General features: G+C 41.0%; 1 protein-coding gene across 1 annotated transcript in view; it reads right to left on the bottom strand.

Moving 5' to 3' along the window:
* The window catches only part of cntln (centlein, centrosomal protein), a 503,405-nt gene that overhangs the window by 53,349 nt on the left and 427,329 nt on the right, over nt 1-22,727 (bottom strand). The window contains exon 25 of the mRNA XM_039758210.1: nt 2,518-2,703. Within this exon, the coding sequence (XP_039614144.1) occupies nt 2,518-2,703 (186 nt within the window). The remainder of the gene's footprint in view (nt 1-2,517; nt 2,704-22,727) is intronic.

The following is a 22,727-nucleotide window of genomic DNA, read 5'->3' as shown; positions in this document are numbered from 1 at the left end:
CAGAACTTTATTTAAAAAAAAAAAAAAAAAAGAAGAAAACTGAGGGAAAAAAAAAACCCCAAAACATAATAGAAGAAGAATTCAATCCCTACAGAGAGGCAAGCCAACCGAAGGCTCCGAAAATGAAGACTTTAAAACAGGGCCATCTTAACGTATGGGCACAATGGGCACTGACTGGATGCCCACAGAGTTTCTGATGCCTATGAATGGTTCTGTTTTGCGCACTACTTTCCTGGGGGCCTATGTTGCCATTAAGACGGCCCTTCTTTAAAACACTCTCCAGAGTAGTGTACTTCTGACAATGCCAGCTCACTTTGCAGTGTGAACAGGAGAAAACGTAGACATGTAAAAATGCCAACTCCAATGGTGCTCTGATTTGCCTCTGCTTATTAGTAAGCCTTTCTGTGATTGGACCCTGCTCATCAGAACAGCTCATTCTCTGATTGGTCAGCCATCGTGGAAGAAAATCATATAAAAGACATAGTACAGTTTCTATCCATAGTGCTTGTTGTATTGCTTATCTGTACACATTTAAATTTTATTTTGTACAGTTTGAACATTGCATACATATGCAAAGGGAAAATAGTTTACTGGTCACTAGTTTTGCAATCAATCCTGTGGCCGACAGCGTCACCCGTCCCTCTTTCTGCCAATTTACACGTGTTTAGTATAGGAGAGCGTCCACGTCATATACAGTACAGGCCAAAAGTTTGGACACACCTCCTCATTCAATGTGTTTTCTTTATCTTCATGACCATTTACATTGGTAGATTCTCACTGAAGGCATCAAAACTATGAATGAATACATGTGGAGTTATGTACTTAACAAAAAAAGGTGAAATAACTGAAAACATGTTTTATATTCTAGTTTCTTCAAAACAGCCACTCTTTGCTCTGATTACTTTTTTACTCTCTCTTGGCATTCTCTCGATGAGCTTCAAAAAGGTAGTCACCTGAAATGGTTTTCACTTCACAGGTGTTCGAGAGAATGCCAAGAGTGTGCAAAGCAGTAATCAGAGCAAAGGGTGGCTATTTTGAAGAAACTAGAATATAAAACATGTTTTCAGTTATTTCACCTTTTTGTTAAGTACATAACTCCACATGTGTTCATTCATAGTTTTGATGCCTTCAGTGAGAATCTACCAATGTAAATGGTCATGAAAATATAGAAAACACATTGAATGAGAAGGTGTGTCCAAACTTTTGGCCTGTACTGTACGTGTCAAGTCATTTTAGTGTGGACGGTGACATTTTGGTCAAGCGCTAGTGTGGATGGCGAGTATTGCTTAAAAACACTGCTTTTAAATAAAAACCACAGTAGTAAGGACGGAGCCCTAGTTGAATGGGAAATTACTTTAACCTATATACAGTAGAAATGTAACCTATATATTACTTTTAACCATATATATATATATATATATGATGGCATCCTTTATTAATTCCCAAGAGGTAATTGTCTTTTCTCATGACCTCTGGGGGTCTGAGCACCCCTGGAGCAATTTTCAGGTTAAGGGCCTGTAGGAGTAGGATCCCTTCTGGCAATACTAGGAATTTGAACCTGCAACCATTCAGATACCAGCGCAGATCCTTTGCCACAGATATAATACTCGGTACTTTGACTAGTGATTCAGTCATGGGAATGTCTTGTGCTTTTAAAACAAGTCGGTATTTTGTGTGCTCTACCTTAGAATGCAAAGCTGAAGGAATCTGTTTTCGTCCACTGCTGCAATATTGCAGTGTAAATAGCGGGGGGTCACAATGCAGTTTCACTAAGGATACAACTGGGGCACGTCCTCCCAGTTAGAGGGTTATATGATCACACAATCTGGTGTCACTGATGATAACACTACAGTTCCAGAGGTTTACAGAGTTTCCCTTCCATAAACAATCTGCATTTGGCTTCGGCCCACCAAGGTGATATGCGATTCTCTTTCATGAAGGGTATCAGAGGGAGGGTTGTTTTGAATATTTAAATTTATAAAAATGAAACTAGCTTTTGATCTTAAACAAACAAAAAAAAAAGCAAATCCATTCAGTTTCTGCACTATTTCTTCCAGTGCAGAACTACAGGAGCTTGAACGTATCCCAGCAGACACCTGGCAGGCGTTACCTATGCATGATGGGATTACTAGTCCATCACATGACACAATGGCAGCTTAGAGCTACCATCTGACTACTCATCTTTGGGTACTTTCTGATAAAGGTGTTAAAAATAACTTAATCCATGGATGTTTCGTCACAAGTAAGAGCATAAAAGGTGTAGTGGTGTGAAGTGTAGTCTGCACGAGGCGAGTGTGGCTGTTGTTTGTAGATAGTGTGCTATTGCAGTAAGCGGTAATTTAGATAATATTAAAGAATCTTAATTGAAACAGATTACACAGATACAGGTGCTGCGCCTTTTTGATGTCGTATGACAAAATCTTACTAAGAAGATTACACCATACACTGTTGTCAGCTGAAAAGAACTCCAGAAAGGGTGAAGAACATTGTGCTGTCATTTCAAAGGTGGTTACATACCTCATCGTCCACATCCAGTATCTCCTCAAGGTCACTCGGGCAGATGTTAAGGATGGACGCTGCTAAGGACTGAGCCCTGTTGATTGATTCTTTTGAAAGGCGTCCTTGACTCTTCTGCTGTTTCTTGTTTTTCCTTATTTGACTTTTTGTGCTATTTATGTCTTCGTGTATTTCCTTAATGAGGTCCTAAAATGATTAAACAGAAATGAAAATTATTCTTTAGTTTTGTAGTGAGACAAAATGTACATTTAATACATGCATTAGGAAAGCCAGGTGCTTCATTTTAATAATAAACTGACATATCAAAAACCTGAGAGGATGAAAAAGTCTGGTGTGGCAAAAACATGACGTTTGTTACATAAAGCTGTGACTTGAACAGTCAAATATGGCAGGTCAATGTGTGCAATCTTAGGTCTCTAGCAGTTTACACCACTCATACCTGGGTCAGGTTTTATTCGGATTAGACAGACAGATCTTTATTTATCCCAAGGAGGATCAGTTTTTCAGTTTTTTTTTTTTTTACAGAAGATCATTAAAAAAACAAATAAGCAACTGCACACACACACACACACACTGGTCTGAACGCACTACAGAATGATGAAAAGAAAGAAAACTTCTGAACTGACAGTCCCGGTCCCAGTGAGCCGATTAGCTGTTGATATAAAGGAGCCCCCCGTTGTGTTTCTTGAATGATTCGTTGGCTGAAAATCCTCAGTGTTGGTGTGTCAGAGAGAGGATGTGCAGCATTGTTCATAATGGCACACAGTTTTGTTTTTATTCTCTCCTCCACTGCTACTTCTAGGGGGTCCAGATTGCACCCCAGTAACTGAGCCTGCCTTTTAATTAAGTGTGTTGATTTGGTGGGCCTCCCTTGAAGTGATGTTACCAGCCCATCACAGAGTTGTACAAGATGAAGGATGTCACTTCCCATATTAAAGGAACACCGTCAACTAAGACAGAAGAGTCTGCTCTGCTCCTTCTTCTACAGTCCATCTGTGTTATGAGGCCAGTCCAACCTGTCATTGATGTGGACCCCCAAGTACTTGTATTAGTGGACCACTCTCTGAATAGTGACCGAACATAGAAGCTGTTTGTGCGGCGTTGGTTTTGCTGATGTTAAGTTGCAGACAATTCTCAAAGTTCTCCCCCTGACTCCTCTCCTTTGTCTCACCCCCCCATAAGTGCAGAATCATCTGAGAATTTCTGCAAGTGACCTGACCTGCTGTTATATTTATAGTCAGAGGAGTGCAGAGATGAGGAGACAGGCCTATTCCTTGTGGTGTGTCTGGTGGTCTGCTGGTCAGATAGTTCATCATCCAGGACACCACAGGTTCATCCACCCGCATATCTCTGAGCTGACCCCTTAAAAGGGATGGCTGGATGGTACTGAAGGAACTGGAGAATTCAAAAAACATCCTCACAGTGCTGCCAGCTTTGTCCGGGTGAAAATAAGCCGTGCGGAGCAGATAGATAATTGCACCCTTGATACTAATCTTTGTCCAGGTGGTCTACCACAAGAGGACTCATAAAGTCCAGCACCATCTCTCGTTCTTTCTGGTTATTGTTGCCTTTGTTCATTTGACATTCTAGCCCTTATGCCCCTCTTTCTTTTTGCATCTTGTTTCCTTTGGTCATTGCACATCTGAGCACTGTTGTGGACACCAGACAACATTATGCCTGAATACTGGAAGTTTTGTCATTTTATACATAAAAATAATAAGCTCATTGTCACACACAAGCGCATGGGAGGCAGTCAATGGGCTTGGTTGAACGTGATATGCCGGAACAAGGAATAATGGGATGCACTAACGCCTTTTCTCTCTCCCAAAGACCTTCGGAACAGAAGCCTGTCTAAGTCCACCTTCACTTCCAGAACCTTCCCTACCAGTGACCTCACTTCCGGTTTCTGTCCTTTGGACACACCCCTTACATCTCATGCCGGAAAAAAGGGTTAATGAGATGCCCTAATGCCTTTTCTCTCTCTCTCTCTCCCCTCCAGACCCTCTGAACAGGAGCCTGCCTAAGTCCACCTTCACTTCCAGAACCTTCCCTACCAGTAACCTCACTTCCAGTTCCTGTCCCTTGGACACACCCCTTCCTCCTCAGCAGCTATAAAAACAGCCTCTTTCCTCAGTCTTATTTTTGGACAGGGTCTGAAGTGACTACTTGGCTTCATTGAAATTCACTGCGTTTCTTTTTTCATAGAAATTCGAATATACAGGGTGGAACCCCAAACCTTTTTCTGTTTCTTTTGTCTATCTTGCATCGTGTAAGTTCTTTTTCTTTTAACTTGAACTTTTGATTTCTGTAATGGCAGTGTGCTCAAACTACACAAAACAGGTAGTGTCAGTAGAGAAAAGGCAAAGGTAAGCTTACAAAGAAGGGGCTTTCAGCAGAACATAGGGGAGCAGACGACTTTTGTAGGCAAGTAGGAAGGGCTAGTGAGAAAGGTGAAGCTCCAGACACAACAAAAAAGTTATTTAATGGACTTTCCATGTGCATAAAAAGGGAGGCCTTAAAACCATTGGATAGCTTTGTGAATGCACACTTTGTACTGATATGATCTGTTAGAATGATACTGGACAGAAAGGGGCTAGGGGTGTCTCATCAGGAAGAACAAAGTTACCAAGAAGATCCCACGCTGTGCGATGTCCAGGCTGGGAACATTCAGGGTTGTACGGTGATTTGCCACAGACACTCTTACTTAGCTTCTGTTTTTAGATTGTTAAATCTATAGTGACTGAATAAAGTATCTAAACCTGCCTCTCCGCTCTCCCTGTTCCTCTGTTTGGGGTCCAGAGATTAGCAGAGAAGAGAATGTGGAGTCGCAGTAGCTGTCAGCTCTGGGTGAAGTTGGACCAAAGTCCCAGGATTACATAAAATGTCAGTCATGTTTGTTTAGTATATACAAGTGTTGTGTTTGTTTGACCTTTTCCATGTATTTTATATATATATATATATATATATATGCAATACCTGAAGAGGAGTTTCCTTGCTGCATCTGCAAGGAATGTCACCAAGCACGGCACTTGACCCTTGAGGAGGTGGGGATTTCCTTTGACTTCCGGGTTGTCTACAGTGTGAGTTAGGACCACACATTTCAAAAAGAGAAAGATAAAGGAAGCATCAGAGAACCGAGATCTATCACGTCAAGCAGTGCTATTATTGGAGACGCCTCATGCCTGGACAAACTGGTGAGGAAGGCAGCCTCTATTGTAGGCACGGAGCTGGACAGTTTGACATCCATGGCAGAGCGACGGGCGCTGAGAATCCACTGCATCCACTGAACAGGATCATCTCCAGACAGAGGAGCAGCTTCAGCGACAGACTGCTGTCACCATCCTGCTCCACTGACATACTGAGGAGACCCCACACTATGCGACTCTTCAGTTCCACCCGGAAGGGTAAACATTAACATTATACTGTACAAAGTTATTGTCTGTTATACCTGCATTGTTATCACTCTTTAATTTAATATTGTTCTTTATCAGTATGCTGCTGCTGGAGTATGTGAATTTCCCCTTGGGATTAAGAAAGAAAGAAAGTTATGTATCTATCTATCTATCTATCTATCTATCTATCTATCTATTGCATGGAAGGCATCCCCAGGTTATCACTGCTTATCCTGTTACACACGGCAGTAAAGGACTTAAGATCAATTCATCACCAACATGCCAGGGCTGTGGGACTGCTTTCTGGAGTCATCGGTGAGACTTCAAAACAGCACTGTTTGTATTGTGGCTGTCTGTCACTTCATTATTTGGGACCTGGCCGGCTTTCATCCATTTCTCAATCTCCACACTTTCTGTGATTTCATTGAACTTTTTGTGTATATGAAGATTTGTTTGTCATGTTGTGAATTATGTATGTTTTTTTTTGTTAAGACAAGGGAGGACAATAGAGGTTGGGATCGTGTCGGGTTTTCTCTTTTTTTTTTCCTGCTACTGTATTTATTTATATCTGCATCAGGATTGGAGAATACAGGGATTTATGTGACTTTGCTTGAGCAGGTAACTTGTCGCCTTCTGAGCGTGAGTGCGGTTGTCGTCTTCATAGCCAAGTGAGCGCAAAAATATGAAGACAAGAGTTGGGGAGGACATACAGACATGTGAAAAAGTAACAACATTTGAGGTGTAAAACCGAGGTCCTGACTCTTTTGAGGTAATAAAAGATTCTTGGGCATCCTTTGTAAAGAGTAGGCTTCACTCCGATGTCCTGGCTAAATTGCCCACAACAGCCTGGTCATTCTGGCACCCTAATCATCCCCAGTCTCTAATTGGCTAACTCACCCCTACACCACCTAACAGAGAATGTGTGGTGAGTGCAAAAATGGCTGCTGTTGTATCATCCAGGTGGATGCTGCACATTAGCGTTGGCTGAAGTGGCTCCCCACTCACCGTGATAAGTGATCTGTGGCATTGAGCAGGTTTTTTAAATAAATATTTTGGCCCATCAAGTGCAGGCTCCAATAGGGTGTGGGGGGTGCATAAGCCTGCTTTGCTCCGGGGTTGATTGGGGTGCTTGGCTGATCACAAATACACGTGTAAAGGCGAGCGGATCAGTCAGGTGTCTCATTCATACATTGGAGGCAGGAACGTATCACACCTGACACCCAATCAAACCAATATAAGAGGAGCCTGCACGGCAGACAGGGGGACAGAAACAGAAAGAACGAACAGAACGAGCAAGGCAGAGGTTAAAAAGGAACTAAAAGTAAAATAGGAGTCAGTATCTGGAGACGGGCAGGGTGCGGAGCAGAGAAGGCAGGCAGACTGAGCCCCTATAAGGAGTGTAGGGCTGACGCTCGGGGGGTGAAGAGGGTCTCTCTAGCTGAGCGAAGGACCTAATGCTCGTAGGGCGCTACTGCATAAAGCCGAGGAGTGGCAGCGGGAGGTAAAGGAGTGAGGCTTGGCCTACGATAGAAACAGGGACCCGTGCCTGCGAGGAAAAGCTGGCTGTGCTTGCCAGTTGGGCATTGGTTTCAGAAAGGATGTACCAGGGTCTGAGTCTTTGTATGGGACAGAGATTTTAACTTTGTTTTATTGGATTTATTTACTTGAATTGGAACTATTTTAACCTCCATTTTTATTGGATTATTTATTTACTTTCTTATTTATTTAATTATTTATTAGATGATTTATTTACTTAGTAGAACATCCTGAGGAGATGCACTGGACTTTGGAGCACACAGTTTTTGGTATTGATTTTAATAAAAAGCACTGGTCACCTTTACACCCACCCCTTGCTGTAAGTTATGTGTCCTCATTTGCCCGGCTCAACTCGGCCTATGACTAACAACACCACCATTTATTTATACAGCACATTTTCATACAAACAGTAGCTCAAAGTGCTTTACATAATGAAGAATAGAAAAATAAAAGACACAGTAAGAAAAGAAAATAAGTCAACACTAATTAACATAGAATAAGAGTAAGGTCCAATGGCCAGGGTGGACAGAAAAAACAAAACAAAAAAAAAAAACTCCAGACGGCTGGAGAAAAAAATAAAATCTGTAGGGATTCCAAAAGACGGTTTTGGTTTGGAAAGGCTCCCGAAGCATGTAATATCCTCCATTCGAACACTCACTATGACAAAGCGCTTTGAGCAGTGAGAAAAGCGCTATATAAATGTAAAGAATTATTATTATTAATATTACTTTTTCACTTGACTGTATTTGTGCATCACTATTACAAAACTTAGGGCTGGGACTCCAAAACCCCTCCATGATAACATGAATAAAACCTGATGCTTTATGGTCCAGTCCTTCAAAATATAGGCATCTCCACCCACGGCGTTTGCTACAACATCTTGTAGCGAGAGAGGTTGCACTGAAGAGGTGTGTTGCTGCACCCACCACACCACAAACCACCTCAGGATCCCAAATTAGGACCCAAGGGCAGCTGTCCAATGGGTGACACCTCAGCACCACACTGAACGGTGTGAAGATTTTTTTTTTAAAAAACAGTGACTGGAGTGCCAATGCTGCCACTAACACCCAAGTGTTCCCTTCAAGTGCATTAAAAACGAAAGGCAGAATTTTCTACTAAGCAAACAGACGTGAGGTCTTAAAAAATGAAACAGAAGCAAACCGAGACAAGCGCAGTGAACAGTTTTCACAAAATCCTCACAATGTGCATGGATAGCAAACAAAAAGAAAATCTGGAGGGACGAGTTGGAACTCAAAGTGCTGTGCGTATGAAGCCAGCTCACGCTAAGCAAATTTAGCCGTTGAAGAGTTGGATGACTAAAAAGCACGGGGTATTATGAAAAATGTGTATAATTTTGCCGAAAAGCAAGACCTAAAAGGGCTGAGGAAGAAACTCCGTAAGTAAGCAACAAAAAGAGCAAATGGTTTCATCTGTCTAGATGCACGAGACAATTAAATGTGCAAAACCTGCCACTGTACTTTAAAAAGTCAATAAATTAATCTCCCTATTGCTTCATTTAGAATTTATTGATTGTGGTAATAATCTTCTATATCATTTACTATAACTCTAATGAAGATCTGACCTCGAGGAGGCCAGTCAGGAGAGATCGTGCACTGAGAAATATTCCCCAACATGCGCTTTTTTTTTTTTTTCCTCCCTGTGTTTATAACCAGGCCTAATAATGAGAATCCCAAGGCAAGGCAAATCTCACACAACCGCTCTGTTTCTTATTGAAGGGATTTCATCCTGAAGCTCTGGTGTTTTAATTCACATCATTCTGAGGTTTTCTTTTTTTTTTTTTTCTTTATTTGGATCGGGCAAACAATTACTTCAAAAACTTTCTTTGGAGGAGGAAAAAGTGCTAAAGTACAGTGGTGTGTCTCAGGATCAGATCGCCATTACTAGGTAACAATCACCAAAAATTACAATCAGGAAACCTTTCAACAATGGCATTAGAGCAATGAACAAGAGAAAAACAAACAAAGAAATACGCCCAGCAAACTCCCAAAAATTCACAAATTAATTTTAAAAAATAAATACAAATGTACAGTGCAGATAAAAAGTATTCACCTCCTTGGAAGTTTTCACATTTTATCACCATACATCATTGAATCACAGCGTGTTTATACCCTTTTCAACAATGATTAACATTAAAAGACTCAAAGGAAAAAAAGAGAAATACAGACATGCGTCTGCCACCTGAAAAGTCATTCAATGAAAAGCAATCGTCCCCTGTGTCCCTGCATACCTTTGAGATGTCATCGAGTAAAGCAAAGCAAGTCTGACAAGAGATCAAGTGCGAGGTGAGACACACAAATAACTGGACTGGGCTTGGGGCTTTCCTGGAAAACCGTCTGGAGGTCAGCCGGACGTGAATCCTAGATCTATAATCCCCTCTTACATGTCCTCTCAAACCGCCAACCAGCTAGGTATATCCTGTGAATAGCCCAGTCAGTATTTGCACAACAATTGCTTCACAAGTTGCCACGACAATGTCGGGTGAAAACAGAGAACAGCAAAACAAGACAAGACAACGCTCCCGCGCACAATGCTTTTTTCCGTAAAGCAGTGTTTCAATCAATTGAAGATACGTATGGAGCGGTGCAGAGATCAGGAGAGGGTGTATATAGAAGGTGACAATGTTTAGAATGTTGGAATTCATTAAAGAATTTTAAATTTTTTTTTTTACCAATCCGGTTATTTTTCTTTCTTACCTTATATATATACAGTAGTCCCTCGCTATATCGCGCTTCGACTTTCGCGGCTTCACTCTATCGTGGATTTTAAATGTAAGCACATCTAAATATATATCACGGATTTTTGCTGGTTCGCCGCTTTCTGCGGACAATGTGTCTTTTAATTTATGGTACATGCTTCCTCAGTTTGTTAGCCCAGTTGATTTCATACAAGAGACGCTATTGGCGGATGGCTTAGAAGCCACCCAATCAGAGCATGTATTACATATTAACTAAAACTCCTTAATGCTAAAAGATATGCTTCCCGCGTGGCGCTTGTTTTGTTTGCTTCTCTCTGCCTGACGAGGGGGTGTGAGCAGAGGGGGCTGTTTACACAGTAGCTGTTTGCCTAGAAGATAGGACGCTCCTCTACAAAATGCCGCTTTATCGGCGGTGCTTCTGTATACTTAAAAGTACGTATTGATTTTTTGATTGTGCTCCTTTGAAGATAAGATATGTTTGCATTCTTTTAATTGTGAGAAAGAACTGTCATCTCTGTCTTGTAATGAAGCACAGTTTAAACGTTTGACTAAAGGGTGTTATTTCATGTCTAGAGGGCTCTAATAATGTTAACAGTGTGGGAGAGTTTATAAGGGCTTAAAATATATAAAAATAACCATACAAACATATGGTTTTACTTGAAATTCATTTATCGCGCAGAGTCTGGAACGGATTAACGCGATAAACGAGGGTTGACTGTATATATATATATATATATATATATATATATATATAAATAAAACAGTCAAAACCCGGAATCGGCCAAATCGGGAAATGGCCAATATCGCTGTAAATTGACCAGCCAATGTCCGATCTTTTCCTTGATTTCGGGATTTGGCCAGCCAGTTTGTGAAATGGCATGGGGCGATCGGCCAAAGACAGAAGAAAAAAGGCACGAGCAGTGATTTGCTGCGTACTAAGTTGTGCAATTGCAGTGTGTAGCCTTGGCCGCCGGTCAGTGATTGGGAAGACCCTACGGATTCCAGTGTGAGCAGTTTCTCATACAGAATGGAAAACTCACTTCTGAATCTGTATCTGAAATTTTTAAGCATCTTAGCACCTTTAGTGGACACTCTTACATCAGCACATCGGATTTTGGCCAGGGAGTTCTTGCCACTTCACGAAATGGCCGACCAAAGTAGCATATACACTGGTCATTTCTAGTAATTCGGACTTTGGCCACAACTCTTGGCCAAAATGTGAAATGGCTAAACTTTGGGTTTTGGCCATAACATATATATAATATATACCTGTATATATAATAAAATGCTGCAGATGTTCTACCAGATGGTTGTGGCAAGTGCCCTCTTCTACTTGGTGCATAAAGAAGAAGGAAGTCTCACGCCTGTTTAACATCTGTAGCAAAGCGACGGGCACTAAGGAAACTCCTGTCAATCATGAAGAATCCATTGAACAGTGTCATCTCCAGGCAGAGGAGTAGCTTCAGTGACAGACTGAGGAGATCGTTCCTCTCCCACACTATGCAACTCTTCAATTCCATATACACACACATATATATATATATATATATATATATATATATATATATATATATATATATATATATATATATATATATATATATATATATATATATATATATATATATATGTTTGGTATCATTCTTTTCAGAATTTATCAGACTTTAATGTGATGTTGTTAGATTTTCAGATTCTGTTTTTAAATTATAAACTAAAAAATATCAAGAACTCACATCCTGCAAAATGAGACTTTGTGCTAAGAGATTTAACCAGGCCCAGGGCCAGAAATAAAAGACAAAGAGCAGGACAGCTGCTGTACAGGCTTTTAAATTTTTGCAGCGAATCACGCAACATGGTAGCAGCAGCAATCCAGCAGCTGATCGAGCAAAGAGGAGGTTAAAAAAAAAAAAATTGTTTCTCATTGCATCACCATTTATGAGTGGGTTTAGGAGGAGCAACCGCGTCTCCTTTGGGTGCGTTCAGCCCCCCTCTTCACAACGCGAGCGGCAGAGATGCGAAGTGGCTGGTGCATAGTGCAGGCCTGGGGGGTTGGCGAGCAAAGCGAGCAGGGGGTAAGCCCCCTAGTGTGTGTGTATATATATATATATATATATATTTTTATTTTTGGGTGGAGTATTCCTTTAGATGAGCATGTCATTGAAAGTATGGAAGGTTTCATTATGATGACTAAGTTAAGTTTGCTATAAAAATGGATCACATTAAATAACTGAGGCACATTTACTGCTTACTTCATTATTGCACAACAGTGTCATCTGCTGGAAGATGCTGGCTGCAGCGCCCCCACATGCCCAGAATGCAGACTTGCCATCGTTCACAGGACCTGCAGAACACAGACTGATGTGCTTCTTATTAATTCTTGAACAAATGCTCTCCTGTAAATTTCTGCTAATAAAGTCATTAAACTAACTACGGCAGTAACTCCAATAAACTAAGTTTTCCACTGGGCTTTCTGTAGACGGCTCCAGGCAGCCTTTTTTTTTTTTTTTTTTACAATTAACTAACTTGCTTTAAACCCGACATTTTGCTTGCTGCACGTTGTGATATCTCAGTCACAGACAGGGAGCATTTTTTAAAACTAAGCAGCTTATGTCATGTTTATGTATATGAGTGCTGAACATACTGTTCATTCCCTGAACCTGCCTCAGATGTTGTTCGATTAATTTTTTGGTACTCCTTTTTCTTTATATATCTTCCAGTAACGCACCACTTAGGTTTATTTTATGTTGCGTATGATCTGTCAAGCCCTAGAGATCTTGAATAATCTCCTCTGTGGGCTTCATAAACTCCCCACTTTCCAAGACTTTCAGTTCCATGTCCTGTTCTGCCTGTTCCGTATTCTGCATTGTCTTTCGCTCTGATGTTCTGTTGCAGCATTGTGTCTTGTTGGAGTCAATACTGACAACTGCTGGTTTAAATGGGCAGTTCTTATTAAACTTTTGATTGTTCCAATGAAAAAATGTGAAATGATACCATTAACCAGGTGTAACATGTAGTGCTTAAGCTCGTTTGGAATTGTGCAATTGTGTTCAAGTTTATTGTCTTGCGCTAAGAGAATAATAAAATATTGACTTGCATACTGTAAAACGAATAAAATAAATTACAATATTATCAAGTGTATATGCACAGGAGACTTCTTAAGGGTTCTCAAGAGGTAGTAGGCAGTGCCACTCTTGCCAAAGAGGGGGCACTGTCACTATCACATTTTCAACCTGTAGTGTGGAGGGATTGCAGCCAGAAGATCTCTGACCTCACTTCCTCGTCTGACCAAGAGGCTCCACCCCTGATGGGAGGTCTCCATAAAAACCCGGTGACTACTGGAAGTACATTATCAGGTTGAATCCAAAACTGGGAAGAGATGGAGCAACTCCTCAGAAGTGTTCTACTGAAGAAGACATCATATTCAACAGCATTGCTGTTAGCCAGTTGTTATGCACTTGTTTTGCTAATGTCTTCATTTTCTTTTTTCTCATTAACCTCCTACTACTTCACCAAGATGTGTCTCCCGTCATGTTGTGCCTTGATTGTCAGATGATGACATTCCTCACGTCAGATTCAGAACTTATTTATGAGACATCAGGTGGTACACTGCATACCTATGGAAGCACGGAGGTGTTTAGGAGAGTTGGCAGTGGAGTTTTAACCAGTTTAATGGAATCTCGGAAAGTGAGAGGATGCCTGGAGTGGGGAAGAAGTGTACTGGTGCTGATATTTAAGAATAAAGGGGATGTGCAGGACTGTAGTAACTACAGGGAAATAAAATTGATGAGCCACAGCATGAAGTTATGGGAAAGAGTAATGGAAGCTCGGTTAAGAAGTGAGGTGATGATTAGTGAGCAGCAGTGTGGTTTCATGCCAAGAAAGAGCACCACAGATTCAATGTTTGCTCTGAGGATGTTGATGGAGAAGTAGAGAGAAGGCCAGAAGGAGTTGTATTGTGTCTTTGTGGACCTGGAGAAAATTTATGACAGGGTGCCTCGAGACGAGCTGTGGTATTGTATGAGGAAGTCGGGAGTGGCAGAGAAGTACGCAAGAGTTGTACATGATATGTACGAGGGAAGTGTGACAGTGGTGAGGTCTGCGGTAGGAGTGACAGAGGTGGGGGTACATCAAGGATCGGCTCTGAGTCCTTTCTTATTTGCAATGATGATGGACAGGTTGACATATGAGATTAGAGAGGAGTCCCCGTGGACTGTGATGTTTGCTGATGGCATTGCGATCTGTAGTGAGAACTGTAGGGAGCAGATTGAGGAGACCCTGGAGAGGTGGAGATATGAGAGGAGAGGAATGAAGGTCAGTAGGAACAAAACAGAATACATGTGTTTGAATGAGAGGGAGATCAGTGGAATGGTTAGGATGAAGGGAGTAGAGTAGGTGAAGGTGGACGTGTTTAAATACTTGAGTTCAACAGTACAGAGTAATGGGGATTGTGGAAGAGAAGTGAAGAAGAGAGTGCAGGCAGAGTGGAGTGGGTGGAGAAGAGTGTCAGGAGTGCTTTGTGACAGACGGGTATCAGCAAGAGTGAAAGGGAAGGTCTACAGGACGGTAGTGAGACCAGCTATGTTATATGGGCTGGACACGGTGGCACTGACCAGAAAGTAGGGGACAGAGCTGGAGGTGGCAGAGTTAAAGATGCTAAGATTTGCATTGGTGTGACGAGGATGGACAGGATTAGAAATGAGGACATTAGAGGGTCAGCTCAGGTTGGACGGTTGGGAGACAAAATCAGACAGGAGAGATTGCATTGGTTTGGACATGTGCAGAGGAGAGATGCTGGGTATATTGGGAGAAGGGTGCTAAGCACAGAGCTGCCAAGGAAGAGGAGAAGAGGAAGGAATAAGAGAGCGTTTATGGATGTGGTGAGAGAGGACATGTAGGTGATTAGTGTGATAGAGCAAGATGACAAGGATAGGAAGAAGATGATCTGCTGTGGTGACCCCTAATGGGAGCAGCAGGAAGAAGAAGAAGAAGAAGAAGAAGAAGAAGAGGAGGTACACTGCAGGTCAAAAGTGTTAGAACACCTTCAAGTTTAATCAGTTGAAATGCAATGAATGATCTAAATGGTGTAAAGGTAAGCAGTAAACTAGTAGTAGGGTAGAGGGTGTAGTAAGACAGTCTGCTCCAACTCTGCTTTATGACACACAGAGGTAAAAAATCTGCAGAACATCTGTAGGTTGTAACCTATATGTTGTTCCTTGAAGTAGGCCCATTTGTAATTTTCTGAAAATCTGCTTTTGTTAACCAAAGCTTTAAATTTACACCTTTTTACGCCATTTAGTGCTTACTGTTTCACCATTTTAGATCATTCATTGCAATCCAGCTGTTCAAAAAAAAAAGAAAAAACCTGAGGTGTTCTAAACCTTTTGACCGTTATTGTATGTGCCACAGGAAGCTTTTCTAGAAAAAAAAATAGCTTTAACAATTTCATGGCGGCTTCAACAAGTACTGACATAACTTACCACAAGTCAACTCTCTTCATATTTGAAATGGTTAGGGGCGGAAGAACCTCGCGAATGTGAAAAGTTGCGAATAATACTTGGGCCTCTCTAACTATGGTGGTTTCATGTTACAGAGGGATATTTTTGTGGTTTTACTTGTTAGTTGCTGTTAGTTTTAACGTAACTCACGGATTACCTGACTCATGTGCGTTTGCCTTAAAAAGTTGACTGCTATTTAGTGGGCGTGGCGAGTGCACAGTGTCAGCTGGGATTGGTCACATGAACAAAAAGAAGAGGGGCAGGTAAGAAAGGAGAAAAAGAAATCTGGAGAATGGAAATCAGAAGTGCGTGAGTGAGCGCACGCTCAAGAAATGTGAGAGATAAGAAAATTGACTGGAGCTCATTGCAGGTTTCTGGCTGAGTCGATAGAGACAGCGAGCGTGGAGTGCAAACCAGCTGGGGGCGCTGAACAACAAAGGGTGGCAGCAGTGAAGGAGGAAGGGAGCAGGAGCAGACCCTGCAGTTCTATTTTGTACCAAAAATAACTTGTAATAATAATGATACCGTATGTACAGTATGCACTTACACTATCAAATATTAAATAACACTAATGTTTAAATATTCTGCGATTTTATGTGGTACAAATCACTTTCAGTATTGTTTACTTATGTTTGTATGGCTTAGGAGTGGCCTGTGATCTTTTCAAGCTTTCAACTGTTCATTGCCAAGTTGTGAATACTTGAAAACACAAATGTGAAATTCACAAATCTGAAGGAGCAACTGGAATGAGCTGATGTAAGTGAAATAATTGAGTTTTGCTTAACAAAAGGCTTAGTCAAACGTACACAAAAATTTGTAAAATGTGAATGCACTTAAGAGTTTTTTTTTACAAATTTTGTGCAATGGAAAATGGAGGCTTATTGTCCCCTAAAGTCTCAATCATGTTTAAATATCAGATAGATAGATAGATAGAGTAAAGGCACTATATAATAGATAGATAGATAGATAGAGTAAAGGCACTATATAATAGAGATAGATAGATAGATAGATAGATAGACAGAGTAAAGGCACTATATAATAGATAGATAGAGTAAAGGCACTATATAATAGAGATAGATAGATAGATAGATAGATAGATAGAGTAAAGGCACTATATAATAGAGATAGATAGATAGATAGATAGATAGATAGATAGATAGATAGATAGATAGATAGAGTAAAGGCACTATATAATAGAGATAGATAGATAGAGTAAAGGCACTATATAATAGAGATAGATAGACAGATAGATAGATAGCTGATATAAGTGAAATAATTGAGTTTTGCTTCACAAAAGGCTTGTCTAAAAATAAAAAACCATCATGTTCTTTGGGCCAAAAAAGAAAAGAACCCTACAAGCTGTTATAATGCAGAATGATGTTTACACATTTTGGAGCAACTTATGACGCTGTCTTTTCTTGAGATGTTCCTGCATTTTCCGAAAGGGCAATGGCAGACTCCATTGTGCCCGGACTACAAGTGCGCAGTGGTGTAAGCAGAGAGTGCAGGTACGAGACTGGCAGTGACCTGACCTGTGCGGCGCCTTATGAAGCATAAAGTACAGCAACAAAGGCTTTGTACAATTGAAGACCTGCATAATGGATGAATGGGGGAAAATTCCGCTTGGTAAACTCAACCAGCTTTTGTCTGCAGTGCCCAAATGCTTAATAAGTGTTATTAAAAGAAATGGTGATGTGGCATTGCTGTAGTCTCTTCTTAAGAATTTACAAATGCCCTCCTTTTGTGTTTCTATTAGCATTTTCCATACTGTCCCAACTTTTTCCTCTAACATTCTCTCCTAGGCGAGCCCCCTTCAAGTAATAGGCAGCACGATAGCATTTCTCAGTTTTAGTAAGGGTAACAGCATAATAAGAGTTGCAGACAGAACTGACGGGCGAAGAGACAGCGAACACGGCAGCCCATCCCCCGGCCGGCAGGCTGACAGAGAGAAGCTGCCTTTAGGCAGGCATGCAGTTCATTAACGGCCACAGAGCCTATTATTTTGTTTACAGCCTAATAGATATTCACTGTCACTAGCCAGGTCTCAGATTCAATTTGCCTAAATCCCAGGTGTGGAGTAATCCTAATAGAGAGTAACTGAATTTATCGCCGATTTCTTTGCAGATCCTCCATCCATGAGAGAGTCTGTTAATATCTGTCAAGTACTTTGATGAGGGCCACGTTTCAAATTGCACATTGGTAAATTAACTCTTCTTGGACGCATTATTAAAGTAACTAGATCATTATTTTTCTTATAACAAAGTCAAACAGAGAAAATAAAAGCAAAGCCAAAGGAAACAAAGTGCTTGTTTAAAAACTTGAGTCCAGGTATAGTAAAGAAAATGGCGTTACAGTGAGGAAATAATTATTCATTTATCAAGCAAATTCTCATATCAGCATTTTTTCTATTTTTTTATTGTGGACCTTTCATGGCAAAAAAATGTCAGCTCACGTGAAGCAAATCGAACACCCTTGAAAGCTCTCAAATGTGTCATTTGGTACATAAGAGCAGAATGGCAAATGCAGCTATGAGATTATAAAGCGTAATTCTAAGGAACGTCTGACATTTTGAATAATGCAAAGTTATTTGGAATAAACGTGTAAACACGGTGGGCCCTGTAGCACTAAAGCTGTAAGAACAGAAATCCCGGGCCGGATCAATACGTGACAGGCCTAAGTCTCTTCTAGACATTAGGTCAAGCAATCAAACAATATAATGTGCTTCAGTAAATCGCGTGAAGACTCAGAAACAATATACAGTACTGAGGGGGATGTAGTAATGCTTGAATTCCTTTATATATAAGACTGGCGGAGGGACCTGGGGAAGTAATTTTAAGGCTGAAATATCGAACTTCAGTTTGGCAGCAGAAGACCACCCTTTGCCAACTCCATTCCCTTACTTAGGAAGAATAGTTTGGACCAATAAAAAAAACCACAAATAAATACTGAATAATAAATAAATAAACAAACACATATATACTGATACATTTCAAAAAGAAATATTTTTTTCCTCAGATAATAATTATGTGCGACAAGTAACTTTGCTCAAATACAGGACAGCGCCTTTTCCTAGATTTTGAGCCCTGAAATAAATTACATTAAATGGTCAAAATCCAGAAAAAGGGCACTGTCCTCAAAACTCACTGTAGTGTAAAAAAACCCAAACCACCCCACCCCTCTGCCACCGGTACACCCTCAGTGCCAAAATGTGGGTTCCAAATGAGTCTCCTGTCTCTACCTGACAAAGTGGGTCACGTGTGCAAAATTTGCGTGGAATTGTATAGGAGCAACGAAACACAAACACACACAAACTTTATCTAAACTAATCTAATTTAAAAGATAATACTGATACTGTTATCAAAATACTGCAGCTTCAACAATATATATATATATATATATATATATATATATATATATATATACTAGCAAAATACCCGCACTTCGCAGTGGAGAAGTAGTGTGTTAAAGAAGTAATGAAAAAGAAAAAAACATCTTGAAAATAACGTAACATGATCGTCAATGTAATTGTTTTGTCACTGTTATGAGTGTTGCTGTCATATATATATACATATATATATATATATATATATATATATATATATATATATACACATATATATATACAGATATATATACACATACATACACACACACATTATATATACAGTATATCTATCTATATATATATATATATATGTATCTAATATCTATATATATATCTATATATATCTATATCTCCATCCATCCATCCATTTTCTAAAACGCCGAATTCGAATAGGGTCACGGGGGTCTGCTGGAGCCAATCCCAGCCAACACAGGGTACAAGGCAGGAACCAATCCTGGGCAGGGTGCTAACCCACCGCAGGACACACACAAACACACCCACACACCAAGCACACACTAGGGCCAATTTAGAATCACCAATCCACCTAACCTGCATGTCTTTGCATTGTGGGACGAAACCGGAGCACCCGGAGGAAACCCACACAGACACGGGGAGAACATGCAAACTCCACGCAGGGCGAGACCCTAACCCTAACCACTGCGCCACCGTGCCGCCCATCTATCTCTCGCTCTCATATATATATATATATATATACACATATACACACACACACACACACACACACACATAATATCTATATCTACAGTATATATATATAAATATAGCAAAACACCTGTGCTTCGCAGTGGCGAAGTACTGCCTTAAAAGTTTTATTAAGAAGAAAATTAAACCTTTTTAAACTGTGGGAAAATATACCAATAATTATTTGTTAAGGATCTCTTTGTATACCACATTGTGAGTTCGGCCCTCCAGTTGTAATATGACCAAGCTGTGCGCTGAGCTTACTCTTGAGCATGCAACGTACAGTTGGCCATGTGAACAGTAATCTTGTTTCAAATCTCACAGCTTGGATTGCTGCTCTCATAATCGGTTTGAGTTTCATGGTTTGTTTCAATTACAACAGTATTTGTAGGACTTGTGCTTGAAGTGACATTCGGCATCTGTCAAGCGTTGTAAGTACACAACTGGTTTCATTGATAACTTCACATCCAGCTTTTGAGAGTTTAAACATTCATAAACATCAAAGTGTCCACTACTGAAATCGTCACCTGTGAATCTAAGATGTTTAAGAGGCATTGGTGGTTGTCGAAAGGTGTAAAATATTTGGCCATTTCGGTTCACTTGAAAGCGACAACTGAACAATTCAGCGGCAGCCATCAACTCACATGCTGAACCATAGGTGAAGGGCTTAAGAATTTCACTCTTCTAGTGCTCCTGTGTAGTATAATCATCTCCTGTACCGTCATCAGTCCACACCTTGAACCTGTCCCAGTCATTCAATACATAAGACACAATGTTCCTCCGGATATCAAGAGTGAGCCTGATATGGCCGTGCAATATGTAACACAGAGAACGGAAAAGGTAGGTGCCATCTCCGGGCATGGAAACCACTCGGTAAGTGACAGTTCTTTGATCGATGGTGATCACCTCGATAGACATGTTAATGCGGGTACGGTTGGAATGATAAAAGAAATGGGTACCTGAACAATGTAAAGTAAGTCTAAAATACCTAAACAATAACTATAATTGTAATAAATGAGCAATAAAACAGCGGAGAAGCCGTGGATTAAATAAAAAGGCTGTAGTTATCAGCAGAGAGACGTGAATCCCGTGGTGAAGCAAGGAAGGGAATGTAGAGACTGGAGTGACGGACGGCCTTATATAGGTAGGCAGCCAACAACGTGGGAGGCGTTGGGATGGGGGACCCAATGCCGTCTCACACGGTGACTGAGCTGCAGGCTATGGACGTATATATGTACGTAAGTAGGATTCAGTTAGCGTTGGGAACCCGCATACCAAATTTCTTGAAGATGGGCCCATAAGTAACAAAGACTGTTGAAAAGTTCAATATGGCGGCCGACAGTGGCATCATACCACCGAAATAAGTACCAAATTTCAGCCTTCTACCTACACGGGAATTTGGAAAATTAGTGATGTTGGAAAGTTCAATATGGCGGCTGACAGTGGCGTCATACCACCGAAATAAGTACCTACATTTGTTTCGGTTAGCTTAGGGAAGCCGCCTACCAAATTTCGTGAAGATGGGGCCATAAATAAGAAAGTTCAACATGGTGGACGTTGTTGACCGTTATGTGTAGAATTTCGAAATGAAACCTGCTTAACTTTTGTAAATAAGCTGTAAGGAATGAGCCTTCCAAATTTCAGCCTTCTAACTACATGGGAAGTTGGAAAGTTCAACATGGTGGCTGACAGTGGCGTCATACCACCGAAATAAGTATGTACATTGGTTTCGGTTAGCGCAGGGAAACCGCCTACCAAATTTCGTGAAGATGGGGCCATGAATAAGAAAGTTCAACATGGCGGACGTTGTTGACCGTTATGCGTAGAATTTCGAAATGAAACCTGTTTAACTTTTGTAAGTAAGCCGTAAGGAATGAACCTGTGAAATTTCAGCCTTCTACCTACACGGGAAGTTGGAGAATTAGTGATGTTTGGAAAATTCAATAGGGCGGCCGACAGTAGTGTCATACCATCGAAATAAGTACGTACATCGGTTTTGGTTAGCGCAGGGAAGCCGCCTACCAAATTTCGTGAAGATGGGGCCATAAATAAGACAGTTCAACATGGCGGACGTTGTTGACCGTTATGACCGTTATGTGTAGAATTTCGAAATGAAACGTGCTTAACTTTTGTAAGTAAGCTGTAAGGAATGAGCCTGCCAAATTTCAGCCTTCCACCCACACGGGAAGTTGGAGAATTAGTGATGAGTCAGTCAGTCAGTCAGTGAGGGCTTTGCCTTTTATTAGTATAGATATACAGGCAGTCCCTGGGTTATGTACGAAATAGGGACTGTAGGTTTGTTCTTAAGTTGAATTTGTATGTACAGTAAGTCGGAACAGGTCCATTATTTTAATAAATGCTATTGTTGACCGATTGTAACCAAGTGCTCTGCAAATGAATGATGGAGTGTCGCCTCTCTCTGGCCTTTTTATTATTTCTACTTTATTTTCCATGGTGATGGTTTTTCTTTTCTTTACTGTATCACTAGCACTTGCATCAGATTTGTGTTTCAGAGACATTCTTGAAGGGTGAAGACAAAAGGTTAACATGAGCTCTTCTGCACAGCACTGGACAGCTATCACAGCAGGAAGGCACCCGTCGTCAACACATCTGGTGTACTGACGAGAGACAACTTCCTGCTATGTATGTAACAGTACAAGCAGGCTTGCTATTGAGAATGAATGGGGGCAGCGAGGGGCTGTTCACCACCCGCCCAGCACACAGTCACCTCCACTACAGTATGCTGCCTGCAGCGTCCGTCCACTGAGAATGAACACGGTGCCGCCAAAGGCGGGTAGTGAATCGCCCTCATTCAATAGACAGCCATCTGATGCACACTACAATGCTACCCCCACCACCCCGTTAACCCTCTATGGCATCCGTTCGGCCACAACAGAGTCACCGCTTGCAGCATTACCAGCCGCCCACCGAGAATGAACGGGACAGCTGTGTGTGGTAAGTGGGCAGTGAAACCGCTTGCTGGC

This window comes from Polypterus senegalus, chromosome 7, assembly GCF_016835505.1.
Source record: "Polypterus senegalus isolate Bchr_013 chromosome 7, ASM1683550v1, whole genome shotgun sequence".
Classification (NCBI taxonomy): Eukaryota; Metazoa; Chordata; class Cladistia; order Polypteriformes; family Polypteridae; genus Polypterus; species Polypterus senegalus.
The sequence above is the reverse complement of the archived record's forward strand: the minus strand, read 5'-3'. Positions and strand labels throughout refer to the sequence as shown.